The sequence below is a fragment of the Hippoglossus stenolepis genome, chromosome 5 (assembly GCF_022539355.2).
Source record: "Hippoglossus stenolepis isolate QCI-W04-F060 chromosome 5, HSTE1.2, whole genome shotgun sequence".
In the NCBI taxonomy this organism is placed as follows: domain Eukaryota; kingdom Metazoa; phylum Chordata; class Actinopteri; order Pleuronectiformes; family Pleuronectidae; genus Hippoglossus; species Hippoglossus stenolepis.
Genome location: NC_061487.1, coordinates 8,677,355 through 8,691,018, shown reverse-complemented (window position 1 = coordinate 8,691,018; position 13,664 = coordinate 8,677,355). Strand labels below are relative to the sequence as shown.

General features: G+C 38.7%; 3 protein-coding genes across 5 annotated transcripts; 2 read left to right on the top strand and 1 right to left on the bottom strand.

The window, feature by feature from the left end:
- Positions 1–30: 30 nt before the first annotated feature.
- Positions 31–6,274, bottom strand: tdg.2 (thymine DNA glycosylase, tandem duplicate 2). 3 transcript variants are annotated; one of them, XM_035157745.2, is made up of 10 exons: positions 5,730–6,274; positions 4,054–4,367; positions 3,643–3,842; positions 3,374–3,443; positions 2,300–2,435; positions 2,040–2,122; positions 1,830–1,924; positions 1,570–1,741; positions 1,228–1,383; positions 31–400 (listed from the first exon to the last, which is right to left on the bottom strand). In XM_035157745.2, the coding sequence occupies exons 1-9, from the start codon at positions 5,816–5,818 to the stop codon at positions 1,277–1,279; spliced, it is 1,266 nt and encodes a 421-aa protein (XP_035013636.1). In that variant the 5' UTR covers positions 5,819–6,274; the 3' UTR covers positions 31–400; positions 1,228–1,276. The 3 variants fall into 3 exon arrangements, with proteins under 3 accessions (XP_035013636.1, XP_035013638.1, XP_035013637.1); XM_035157747.2 differs by having other exon boundaries at positions 6,039–6,272; XM_035157746.2 differs by having other exon boundaries at positions 6,030–6,271.
- Positions 6,275–6,787: 513 nt separating this feature from the next.
- Positions 6,788–9,256, top strand: c5h12orf73 (chromosome 5 C12orf73 homolog). The gene is made up of 3 exons (XM_035157750.1): positions 6,788–6,931; positions 7,832–7,958; positions 8,876–9,256. The coding sequence occupies exons 2-3, from the start codon at positions 7,851–7,853 to the stop codon at positions 8,993–8,995; spliced, it is 228 nt and encodes a 75-aa protein (XP_035013641.1). The 5' UTR covers positions 6,788–6,931; positions 7,832–7,850; the 3' UTR covers positions 8,996–9,256.
- Positions 9,257–9,401: 145 nt separating this feature from the next.
- On the top strand, positions 9,402–13,366 carry si:dkey-42p14.3 (EF-hand calcium-binding domain-containing protein 10). Its single transcript, XM_035157748.2, has 4 exons — positions 9,402–11,505; positions 12,017–12,181; positions 12,482–12,572; positions 12,679–13,366. Exons 1-4 carry the CDS (start codon positions 11,310–11,312, stop codon positions 12,722–12,724), a joined length of 498 nt encoding a protein of 165 aa, XP_035013639.1. The 5' UTR covers positions 9,402–11,309; the 3' UTR covers positions 12,725–13,366.
- Positions 13,367–13,664: the final 298 nt, after the last annotated feature.

Genomic DNA, 13,664 nt, shown 5'->3' with positions numbered 1-13,664 from the left:
TTTACTTTGGACAATCACACGATACATGTGTCAGCGTTAGAAGAGATTTAATAACTCTGTAATAACAGATTAGAAATTCTTGAGTACAAGTACCTATTTATACAGCTGATAAATCATAAAATGTCATTCTTTCAAAATACAAAAATAAGTCACTGGACACACACCTTAAAAATGCAATAAATAGTGATTTTAAAAAACACCAAAAACATGCACAGTCTTCTTCGGAGTAAGAAAATGTAACTGTTTGTGCACTTTATTGTGCGTCACATTGCAATGCGTCAGAAACAGTGTGACTGCTCTCTTCTCGTGGCGTCATCAGAGGGCTTCTTATTCTTACTGACGCATCGGGCAACCAATGCGGCTGGTAAATGTTGAGGGATCATCTCCAGCTGCAGTGATTCTGCAAGATATCACATTAACAATGAATTATGCATAAGACCATAACCAATACATTGGTACTAGCTCCGCATATTATCTCATTTCAAGAAAACACACAAAAGATCTTTAAAAGAATCGTGACGGTGTTTTTAGTGTGCTTTATGCAATTTGCTGCAAACTGTATATTTACACACAAAAGAATTTCAAAGCATGGTATTATTTATGTTATTGGTAAATCAGTTTTTCATGTCAGTATTGTAGAACAACAACAACAAAAGGACTTGCTTGAGATAGATAGTCATTTACAGTGGCTGAATGTAACTAAGTATATTTACTGAAATACTGTTCTTAAAAGACAATTCTGAGGAATTATTTTTACACTAAATCAATTGAAATTACTATAATATACTAGTAGAAACACTTAGTGAAATGTGCTCTACCACAATTAGCTACAACATTAAAATGGACCAACATGTAAATGCATTAATAATAATAATGATTCAATATATTGTGTAAATACTTTTAGCAGAGTTAAGGATGCAGGACATAGAACAGAGTATTCTTAAATGATGGTATTTCTACTCATTAAGTAAACGATCTGAATACTTCCTCCTCCACTGGTAATCTGTCACAATGGTTTGCAGTCATTTTCACAGTTACATTATTCATCCACCCATCATGTGCACCACTTATCCTGTAAAGGTCACAGGTGCAGCTGGAGCCGGGGTACACCCTGGACTGGTTGCCCGTGTCTTGTAGGTCAACATTTATATTATTATATTCAACTGAAATATTTATGTCCACATACTAAAGTTAAATTCACGTAAAACCATGTGGTAACTGCACTACCTGTGTGCTACGGGAAAGAGGCCAGTTTTTCTCCTCTCCTCAGCCTGTTTTAGTTGGAGACGCTGCTGCTTTGCCTCACGTCGTCTTGTTGAGCGCTACAGCTTTCATACTCTGGATCCACCTGCTCTTCTTTGATTGCCATCTTCTTTGCATCCTCTGCAAAACAAATTGGAGAGGAGGTCAAATTTGAATCCAGATCTAAATGTGTCAAACTAACAATGGCATACCATGCTTTTGCTTCAGAAAATCCAAAAAAGCAAGTACATCTCTGCAGCCAAATAGGCCATAAAATGAATAAAACACCTGTGTTTCAGCTTTAAGAGAATTGTAGCAACTGTTTACCTTTGGCTAGCAGCAGATCGAAGGAGTACTGAGTCTCTTCCACCTCTAGTTTGGGTCCGGAACCTTTCATCTTGTCTCTCAGCTCCTTCAGCTTGATGTAGAAATGCACCTTATCCTGCGCTCGGGGAAACTGGGCACAGCGCGGACTTGATGAGGGCATCAAGTAGCACACCTATTGGTGAGAGGAAATATACTTTGAAAATGCTTGTGTGAATTGTTGAGTATTTTTTAAGAATTATTTGAGTACTGTTTCTTCATACTGTTTCAGTTTCTGGGATTTTGTAGGGCTGCAGTCCAAACTCCAGATTCTTTGCCTTCACACCAAACGTTTCTTTGCAAAAGATTTCATAAATACCTGCAAAAGATATATATATTTATTTCCATCAAACTTATTCAATGACTTTATGAGAAAAAACATATAAGAACAGAAATTGAGAAAAGTACTTATTTCATTGTTACAATAATTTTACCTTTGCCATTAAAAGCTGCTATTAATGGTTTGTATTTCTGCAACTTGTCGAGTAACTGTCGACCTCCTTCACGAATCTCCTTACTGTTAAAAAAGATACAGCCATAAAAAATCTTTGCAATGTTTTCTTTCATGGTAATCACTGAATTAGATTAGACTAATAGACTATTAATGACCAAACTGTGATGTTTGATTTCTTAATTGTAATTGAAACTGCCTTTCTACAAACTATACATCACAATGTGTGTTTTTCTCCCTGACCTGGAGAGGTCCTTGCTGCCAGGCGTGGTCCTCTCCACCATGTTGGTGAAGCCGATGCTGTACGTCTCCGGCAAGCTCTCATCATGCATGAAGGTGAGCTGCTGGTCAGTTAGACCAGAGAGAAACAAACATTTCCCTGTACAGAAGAGCATATTGAGCAAATACAAGGTGTCAGCATAATTGACCTTAACCAGTTTTTTAAAAATACTTTCAGGTATTGTAGCTGCACTGAATCTGCACGACTTCATTGTCACGCACAGCTGGACAATGAGCAGGTTTGTTTTTCAGTATGACATAATGAGCTGATGATAAATATGACAAATCAGTAAATATTTTCTCTGTAAAATGATGTTCTGTGCTATGACCTGCTGAGGGGTGCAGCACCAGTATCGTTAGCATAACGATAAACAGTGCACGACACATAAAGAGACTTAAAAGACTAAGATAATAAACGCAGAAGATTATTGAGAGAAAAAAAACGTTTTGTGCCTTTTATACTTTAGAAGTAGTGTGATAACAAATATTATTCAGGATCTAGCCCCAAAAGCTTATGAAAGCCTTGTTCACACTGATCTTAGCGACGTCTCACTTTGAAAACCTGTCGGGGAAAAAACCTTCACTGATGATAAATTTGAATTTGCATCCAGATACTTACTATTAGCCCCAAAATGTTTACTGACCCATTAAAAAGCTTAAATGTGAACGAAAAGTTTTTTCCAAATTGTACAGTGTCAAGCATATACATTATATTCTGTTGTCTGATTGTTCCACTGATTCACTGCAGCTACATATTTTATACACAGTGAAAAATTCAAACCCAAGACACCATTTATATGGCTGCACAAAACATGGCTGGATTGAACATTACAAAGTTCAATTGTATCATATCATTATGTTAGGTCCCTGGAAGCTTTGGTATCTGTTTGCGTTTGAAATTACAACAAATCTGAACAGCATAACAAACATTTGTAATGATGAGCCCACCACGACCGGGTCAAACAGGGTAGAAGCAGTTAAAAGTGAATACTGGCATATACTCCCTGTAGTCAGTAATGAAATTGAAATTCAACATACAGAAATGGTTTCCTGGGTTTGGGTAATGGTGTCCTTTGTAGGCTGACATAAGTCCTGGGTTAATTCCAATCTGAGGAGAAACATGAAGGTGTTACTATGGCAATAGACCTAAAAACTACAGTTTTATGTGACCACATTACGTGTTGATTATGTGTAGAGTGGTTTTAAATTTGGAGGTTTTCCTTGTATAATTGTCACAAACAACATTAACCCACCAATTATTCATATAAACAAATACATTCTCAATAGGCGCCCATTAAATAACTCACTATCAAAATGTCAAGATTGTAGGTAATAACGTCAGGCAGGGTTTTGGCCATGACCTCAGCCACTGTCATGCCGTTGAAGCGATTGAGAGCCCTCTTGGCCTTCTTGGCTGCTTCGGCCTCATCCTCCTCCTCCTGCGTCTCGCCATCCTCCGCCTGCTGTTTTGGAGGCCGGCCTCTCTTTTTCTTCACTGGTGTCACAACTGCGACAAAGACGAGGAGTGAGGTGGGAAATATGACACAGAAAATAAAAAAATGAAAGATGCAGGCTGGCATTTTGTAGTTTGTTTGGCTACAAACATTTTATGGCTACGCTATTAACTTCTATAAAGATGGCTGAAAGGGACCTACTGCAGCTTATACTCAGTTTGTGTTCTGAGGGGAAATGTATTTGATTTAAAACATCTCAAATACCTTGAGGTGGCCCCGCAGGCTGAGGCTGGTGCTGGACACTCTGCTGTTCCTGCTGCTGTATTACATGATGATGCTGAGAGTGATGCTGGACGCCGAGATGTTGCTGCTGATCCCTGACATTGTACATCTGCTCCTGGTAGTGATTTGGGGCTGCAGGGTAGTTCTGGTAAAAAGGATCCTGATAAAGAGGCTGCTCCCGATGGACAGATAGCTCAGCCATGACAAGCTCATCTCTGGGACCTTCTGTGTGATAGCCCATGTTGTGATAGGGCATCACATGCTGCGCCTCAGGGTGCTGCTGGCTGGACTGGTACCTGGAAAAGAAGAGGGTGCATGAGAGAAGAGGAGTGGACAAAAAGGAGGAAGAGGGTTACGGAGAGAAAGGAGAGAAGGGTGAGCAACAACAGAAAATAACACTGACCTGGACACAACAAGAAAAAAAAAAAGTTACGTCTGGTGTTTGATGCAGTGCATGAAAATGTGAGTGAGGCAAACAAGGCACAATACTTACAAACATACATGCGCTGATGTAAACATGTTTGCTTTCTCTGAATCTCATTCATTACACCTTTATTGACATTATTTGCTCTTTTCTGGGAATATTTAGCTCAAACATGTATTTGTTACAGCCACACATTTTTAAAAACTATTTTAACACTCCACATTGATTGTTCACTAAAGTCAAATCTGTCTGGAACGGAGTGAAAACATACAAACAGTTAATAGGAGTTGCATGATTGTGACTGATGTGAATTCAACTACAAGTCAAACACGTGAAGAGTTTCTCTTACGGCTGTGTCCATACTACAGTTGGCAAATAGATAGAGTGCACGTGGATTTATAAAGCCTGTAGCACGTGATGGTGGAATGTTTGCTTCCCTTTACATGGTGCAAACCAGCTGCAGGATATTTCTCATGAGAGAGCTGCGACTAAAGATCACTTTTATTAATCTGCCTCTTAATTTCTGCATTACTCCTTCACTCAGTCTGTTAAATTTCCAAAATAGAGGAAAAAAAGCCACAACATATTTGTGTCGGCCAAAGTAATGCCTTTAAATATCTTAATGTGTCTGAACAACAGACCAAACCCAAAATGTATTGATTTGACAGGGTGTAAACAAATGAGAAGAAATTCTTTCAGTCTCTTTAACTATGTTTTACCACAAATAAACCAGCCAACATTTGGCTTCTTTGTTTGAAAAATCACCAAAATCAATCAATAATCAAAATGTAAATGATTATTGTTGTCATTATTACTATCCCCCCCACTAAATATTGGTGTCTTGTAAACATGTGTCCTGCCTAAAGTTCATGACACAATAATAGAAATCAATGAATCACATGAATGATTTTCATTTTATTTAATAATCCTTGCAGCCTTAATATTCATGGTGCAACATGACTCCTAGAGATTACCTGGGAGTTAATAGATTTCTTGTTACACACCTGGATAATAACTCAGGATACCTCAGATTTAAGATAATAGTCCTCCCTCAGGAGCCTCTATTCATAGGAATATCTAATTACCATTCATTAATGTACCATCACTAGCTACAAACCTGGATAGAAAGTGTAGGGGTGTGTATGGTATCGTGTCAGATGATTTTTTTAAATTGTCCACCTCATGCATGACAATGAAGACCCAGGACCTGCCTGCACCTCCAACACCAACTCACCACTGCTGAAAATAATCCGAGGGAACCGTCAGTGATGTGAACTGGTTTTCCTCCATCTTAACTGTCGACTTGTTTGAATGGATGAACATTTACTGACCTGCCGCGTTCGTTCATGTAAACAGTAGTAAACACGAACTGTGTGGATATTTGAGCACGTTAACAGACACCGCAGGCACAAAGAAGACAGGAAGCTGGAGGCTTTAACTCAACAGTGAGCTAACAACAAAACGCAACGGCGAGGAACCCGGAAGAGAGCGACTCATTAACGAAACATGAAGCCATATGATCGAACTAACGTACCTGTCATACATTTTGTTCTGTAATTTTCAAATAAGGAGACGTGGGGGCTGGTAGTCCTCCCAAAACAAAGACCATTTAAACGATCGACGTCTACGCTTACTCGGGTTGAGTCAAGCTTTACCGCCACCTCTTGGTTTGGAGGTGCACATTTAGCCACACCACTAAATCGACCCACCACCGCAAACGATCGATTATTATTTATTATCATTATTAATAATTGAAACGGCACTGATTCCGTATTATTCTAAACATCACGAAACACACGTGGAACAAAGCAGGTCTATTGTACGCTTCACAGACTGCACATCCTCCTGCTGCCTCTAGATGGCGGTAGAAGTCGTATCACGCATGAGTTAATGCCGCAGAAGAAGGCAGCAGCCAAAGATATGTGTATTTTTATAAAGAACCTCACTCCACAGTGAAAAACTGGACGACACAGAAAAATAGGAGGTGTCATATTACGAGTCAGTCTAATATCTGGATTATTATTTACTTCTTGTTACTACTCCCCTGATTTAAGTGTCTTACACAGGTCCAAATATTATTCAGCTAGCGATATCAGCTTTTCACTCTCAAACTATGTAGAAATTGCTTTTATTAAATGCAACCTCAACGCAGCAGAATACACAGCGAGTGTGTTATCTTAATCATTGAAGCTTAAAATGTTTTTGAATGAAACAACTATCGTCTTCAACACGTAAATTCACAAAAAACCCAGTTTACAAATGTAAACTGGGTTTTTTGTGAATAAAGAAAGAGTGAGTAAAGAAAGAGTGAGAGCTCCTCCCTCTGTCAGACCATCTCCGTGTCAGCTGAACAGCATGACCTGTGTGACACTAATGTCTGAGACATCATGAAAACAGCGTCACTTTGCTTATTTAAATGACTGTGACATAAACACGGTAAGTTTAAGATCATGTCTTTGTCACTATTGTCTGTTCAACTTGTGCCACTGTTACATCAGTGCTAACCTCTGCTGCCAACCTCTGCTGATAACCAGTGCTGCTAACCAAAGGTGCTAACCTTGGCTACTAACCCATGCTGCCAATAACCTATGCTGCCAATAACCTATGCTGCTAACCTATGCTGCCAATCTATGTTAATAACCAATGCTGCTAATAACCTGTGCTGCTAACCAAAGATGCTAACCTATGCTACTAAGCTATGATGCTAATAACCTATGCTGCTAACCTATGCTACTAATAACCTATGCTGCTAATTAAAGATGCTAACATACATTGACATTGATATCATAAACAGCTCATTTACGATGATTACTTAATACTAAAAATCAAGTGCTCGCCCACAGCAGCTGCTTGTTCAGAATCCCTGAATTTGGTTTCCCAATTTTATGATGCATGGTCCTTATTATGAGGCGTTATTTTACTGGACCATGTTTTTTTTTATCCTGCAAGAAAATGATTTTACATATTATTGCACTTAGCACCCAACTAAAAAGGAGAGCAGAGAAAGATGAAATGCCTCTGCCCCATCCATTGACCAAAACGAAATCTAATGTCATACCATCATTGTATTTATATTAGTATTATTGTTTTATTGCACACATTTCTATTAATTTCATTTGTACTATTTTACTCCCTATACTTATTTTTAAATTCTTTATACGGGCAACAGACCACTTGTATTTTTATTTTTTTTTCACCTTTTATTTTTTCTAGGAAATTGAAAACAGAAAAACATTTTTTTGGTGCCCATGTCCAGCACCTTGACTCTGCCTCTATGTATGATATTTGCTTTATAAATAAAACTGCCTTCTCATATAGATGACTTTCTCTCTCCAGGTGCAGGAAGTGTGTGAGGATGCCAGCCGGTGTGTCTTGGCCTCGGTACCTGAGGATGTTTGGAGGCAGTGTACTGGCCATGTTTGCAGGAGCACAAGTCGTCCATCAGTACTACCTACCTGATCTGGTGAGGGACAAAAGAAACCATTTCCCCCCTCAATGTCCTGTCTGTGTTTTTAAGTGCATGCTCTGTAGATGAAATCAATACAACACAAGTGATGCATACTTTGAGGTCACTGAAAAAGACTTTGAATTTGTAAATTTCACAATAGGTTGATGGATGGAAGAATAGATGGATGTTGAATTAATGATATTTCTGGATAATAAAACACATAAATTAACTCATTACCATGCGTACCATTACTAAACAAGTAAAATAAATAAAGACATTTACTTACATACTTTATGCATCTACTAAGTCAACAAAGCGTCTGAAATCTTCATCAGGAACACACATTTCTCTCATATATATCACCACCAAACATGAGGGGCTATTAGGATTGGTTCATGTCTACATGGTCGCAAACAAAGGGATGTGGCTGGATACACCCAGACCTTAAATAACCTCCCCTTCAAAACTCCTACCCTGTGCACAGACAGGTAAATTCCTCCTCGGACCCAGAGCTCACAGAATTGGCCTTGATTCTGGATTTAACAATCACCCAGCATATTGCACTTCATCTGTTCACTTGAAATCCAGTTTTTAATGTCCTTTGACAGCCACCACACTCCAGGGGTAAAAGGTGCAGCTTTTATATACAGTACAGTAGCGATGATTCAGTCAGGTTTTTAAACCAATCTGCAAACATCTGGCACAACTGTGTCAGAATCTGTACCAAACAACCAGATCTCTAATGTTGGTGTTTAAGGTCGTTGAACGTTTTTTCAGCATCAACTTCATGTGTAGCTAAATTGTTGAAGTGTCAAATAATTAGTTAAGACATGAAAATTCAAAAATAGACAACAAAAATACTGCACCCAACTGAATGGCCTCTGTTTTCGTTCAGTGTTTGTTTAACAATACTTGCTGTTCTGCTCTTTCAGAGTATACCAGAGATCCCACCAAGGCCTGGGGAGCTTCAGACAGAACTGCAGGGATACAGAGTCAGAGAAGAAGCTGCTGCTACGTTACAGCAGCTCAGAGAAGAACAAAAAGTGGACTGATGTGGAGTTATACGTCCTCTGTGTGATGGACACACAATCGAGCAGACTTTGTCCAGTTTTTGCCAACAGCTAGAGGCTGAAGAATGCCTGGGTGAACTGGGACATCAGTAAATGGAGATCTTCTGTGTTTGCCGTTTTCTTACAATGGCTCAAACGAATGAGACTGAATACAACAATGTTGGAGTTTTGCTGCCCAAGACGAAGACCTTATCTTTTACGTCCAGTTGTATCCATCTGTTGTCAATACATCTTTACATCCTTTTTGATTGTGTTTGTATCTGTAGATTGATGAAATGTGCTACACACAGCAACTGCTGTAAGGTCATGAAGCTGTTTATGGTTTTGACTATGTACAAAGAATATTTTTCGATGAAAAATATCCCAGTTAATATTTTACTCAGGCATATACATAGAACTGCAAAATGAATATACAATTTTGACGATTGACCAACATGGTGTTACTCAGGCAGTACAGGACTCCTGCTCAGGCTCTGAATTACCCTGAACCACATCCTAATTCTTCTGGGGTGAGATGAAAGACACTTGTCTAGTCCTTACTGTCTTCTTCCCAAAGCTTTCGCCCCCTCACCTTTTAATAGCACTCCAACTGGCATATGAAAATACTCAGTTAACAACAGCTTCCTTGTCAAATATAACAAATGTTGCATGTGCTGGAAATAATGTCAAGCTGAAATTATATATTTGCTGCTTGGGAAATTTTAATTTAGTCTAGAGACAACTTGTAAGAACTTTCATCTGATTGGACATCATGAGTCTGGCTTCGTCACACACAATCTGTGCTTGTACATCACTGAGGACAGTCTACTGGCAATTTAAACCAATAATATAATAAAGTGTCACACAATAGAACTAAGAGATGGTTACTTTAATTGTAGATAATGTGCTTTATTCAATAAGATAAAAGCAATAAGATAAAATCAATGAAAATAAATACAATGTTAAAAATGTAAAAATTTTAATAAACTGTCCCTCTCAACCACTTTAGTTTTGAGCAGGATTGGCTGACTGCTCATAACCCAGGGCATTTATACAATTTTTTTCTAAATGGACGTCCTCTCCTTGAAAATTTAATGTAAATCGAATTAAAGTTGTAAAACTACGCTTACTTCCTGTTGCCAGTAGGTGGCGCTATCACACACACAGACTAATAGATCTATTCAGGTCGAGAATGATCATGTGACAGAATTTTGGAGCTGATTGGACAATGCACATCGGAGATACAACAACTTAATCTTTGATTAATTCCTCTTCGGCCATTGACCACGACCATGTCAAACTTTGTCAGAAGGGCCTCAAGACATTGATGATGAAGTCATATCGAAACTGTGAGTTTTTGTCGAACACCATGTTAGAGGCGTCAAATTCCAACATGTCACAGTGACACATGAAATTGCTGTAACTTCAGTGTACTGTGTTCAATCTCCCTCAACCTACATTTGTGTAACAACAGAGGTTTAAAAAAGAGGTTGTGCAATTGAAAATGGAAATAGGGCTTTTGATGGAAATAAATAACGAGTTAATAGAGGAGGTATGCGTACTCAGAGAAAGTAATGAAGCGATAATGGAAACAATTTATATAATTTTTGTGAAATTACCTTAAGATCTGAGTTGAGCAATTGACCTGTGTATGTTATCGCTTATTAGGAACTACTATATTACTATAAGCCTTATTGCTTATAGTTTGTGAAATGGACGTTTTTTAAAACTCTACTGTGCATTGTCCAGTGAGCACCAAAATTCTCACCTATATGATCAGAGTCCCGGCCTGAACAGCTCCATTATGTCAATGTTGACTCAGTGTCATAGTGCCACCTACGGATTCGCCATGAAAATAAAGTTGTTGTAACTCCACTGTACGTTGTCCAATTGGCCCCCAAATTGACGCGTTTATCCTTGCGCAAAACGCACTCAACGCAGAGCCATTTCTCCCGGTCCATGTCCGCCCTCCCCCGCGGCCGCATCAGGTCCCGAGTTTGCAAGTGCTCGGCCCGCACAGTGACGCTTCGCATCCCTAGATAAAATCGGTGCTCTTCGCTTTGTGAATCAAGGTATTTATTTGTCTTTATAAACAGTAATTTCAAATAGATTATTAAAATTGTCATTATTTCTTTGTAAATGAATTCTGTGCTTATAAATGATCTACGTATTGATTGTTTTCTGTTGTTTCTTTTATTGACTGTTAACATATCAAATAATTAATGACTTTGTAAATTAGTCTATTTATTTGTAGATTAACCACTTTTGAAACAAATGTATTAATTCTTGTTCTTGTAGCTCAATGAATCAATAATGAATGAAATGTTTTATTTCCACTTCTCTCCGACAGCAGTGCTCCTCCACGGCTGGTATCATAGCAACAAGTTTCAACAAACGGGATGCGGAGAAAATGGCGACCGAGAAAGAACGAGACGCTGCAGAATATCTGAAAAGACACAGAATAATGGAGCTGTTGGAAAACCTGAGCAGTCTGCTCTTCTTCTACAGACCTGGTTAGACATGATTCCTCTGGTTCACACACGACGTCCTCCCACACTGTGTCGTAAGAATAGCTTTGGCGATAGTTAGCGTTCAAACTCTATTTACACGGCGGTGAGAAGCCGGAACAAGTTGTTGCGCAGCTTCTCAGCCACAGATATACGATATCTAGTTTACTCTCGAAACACATCTCTGTATAATGCACTACAAACGACATCCTCAAAGAACTACAAACTACATCCTTGAAGAATGAATGTACATGTATTGCTGTGTGTCTCTGAGGTTACTACTTCCACCACCATGGTGGAATGGTCCTCTCCGGGACTTATAGTGAATATTGTATTCAAAGCGTATTTAGACACAATATAGATTCGTGTTGCTATAATATTTAAAGTCCTTGATCATACCCGGTTTTATTCAGTTGTGGTTGTTCTGAATTTTGCCTCAAACTTTCTCTAAATCATTCAATCATTTCACTTCAATAGTCATGTTATATTATGTGTTTTGATTGATTCTTTCATTCAGAGAAACCCACACAGTTTCTTGTTGAGCAGCTGGAACAGCTAAAGATGTCTCAAGAGAGCGGGGGTCAAGGGCCAAATCTGTTCAACAACTCCAACCTGGACGCAGTCTTAGGGATCCTGGACCCCACCAATATAGAACACATCACTTTTGCGCAATACAAGCACGGTGAGCACACGATGTGGACACTTTTGATATTTTCTTGGGTTGAGGGACTGGCACTGCACACACCCACAATATAATTAAAATCCATGATTGTTATTCAAAGTGACTACATAATTCTCAGGTCACCAGGGGAAATTATAGAAATATTTGTATGCATTCATTTTTCACATAGGTATTCAGTTTTTCTTTATCAGAACCTTTAATTATAAAATAATTATACGTAGTAGACTAATTATTAATTTACGTAAATGTGTTTTTCAGCCAAGTATCACTTCATAATGAACTGATCCTGTTTCTCCACAGCTCTGACCACACTGGGCATAAAGGACTTTGATGAATGTCCTGAAGGTGCTAATGAAGACAGAATATCCTATGAGACGTTTAAAACAGAAGCGTAAGGGCAGCTTCTAAACTATAAACATCATGACAAAACAATACTAACAAGCCCTTTAAAGTTCACCATCTTATGAAGGAATGTTTATGTTATTTTGTTTTAACAGGATGCAAGGCCTGCAGAGAAGCTCAGCAACATATGAACAACTGTGAATATCGATGTTTTCGCCCACCCAGTTGATATTTATGCATCCAGTGTTATAATCTTGAAGTGCACCTGGATGTGACTGGGAGGAGTGAACTGTGTTTGGTCAAATGAGCCTGTTTTATTATTGCTATATATTGTATATACTGTTTCAGGTAGTTTCACACATTCAAGTATTGATAGAAATATGCAGTGATGGTCTTTCTTCTTACAACTGGAGGTTGTGAAGCCAAAGTGATCCTTGTCATGATGGATGATTCTCTCTATTCAAATACTGACAAAAATATTTTCAAATATCATTTATGATGTTTATAAAAAATTAAGTTACATACAGTAGTACATATTTTAATTGCACATTTATTTATTCTAGTAACCTCACACATGAGGATGTTTGATACAGAAGATGGTAAATTGTGGTGGCTGTGATAAGGGGAGTCAAAGAGGGAGGTGCAGACGATTGTGCAGTCCCACAGAAGTCAAACTCAAATGCAGATGTCAGGGATTACAACAACGATTTACGGGGATACTGTTTATGTTGAATTTCACCTTGGATTCCAATGTCAATCAACCCATCCACTATTGTTACATTCATTTGAAAAGCCTGGATGTTCTTCATCACTTTGCTTGAGAATAAATCCCTATGAACCCGTGTTATCTTCTCCTTGTTCCATCAGTGTAGGCTAAGGGTCCTATTAATTAGTTTTTTCCCTCTGTTTTGGCTGATATCCGTGGCTTTCGGCTGAAGGACTTTGCTGAGCCAATCTTGAGATCTGGGTCCAACAGGATGTCTCCCCATCTCCCCATCTCCCATTTGTTGCTTTGGTGCTTTCCACTGTCCCTTTTTATAAGTCCTGATAGACGTTGACGGTGATAACTTTAATCCCTTGGCCTTGTGCTAGATCCTCTATGGAACCCCAGTACCTTGCTCGGACTGTCAGCTCCCTTTCT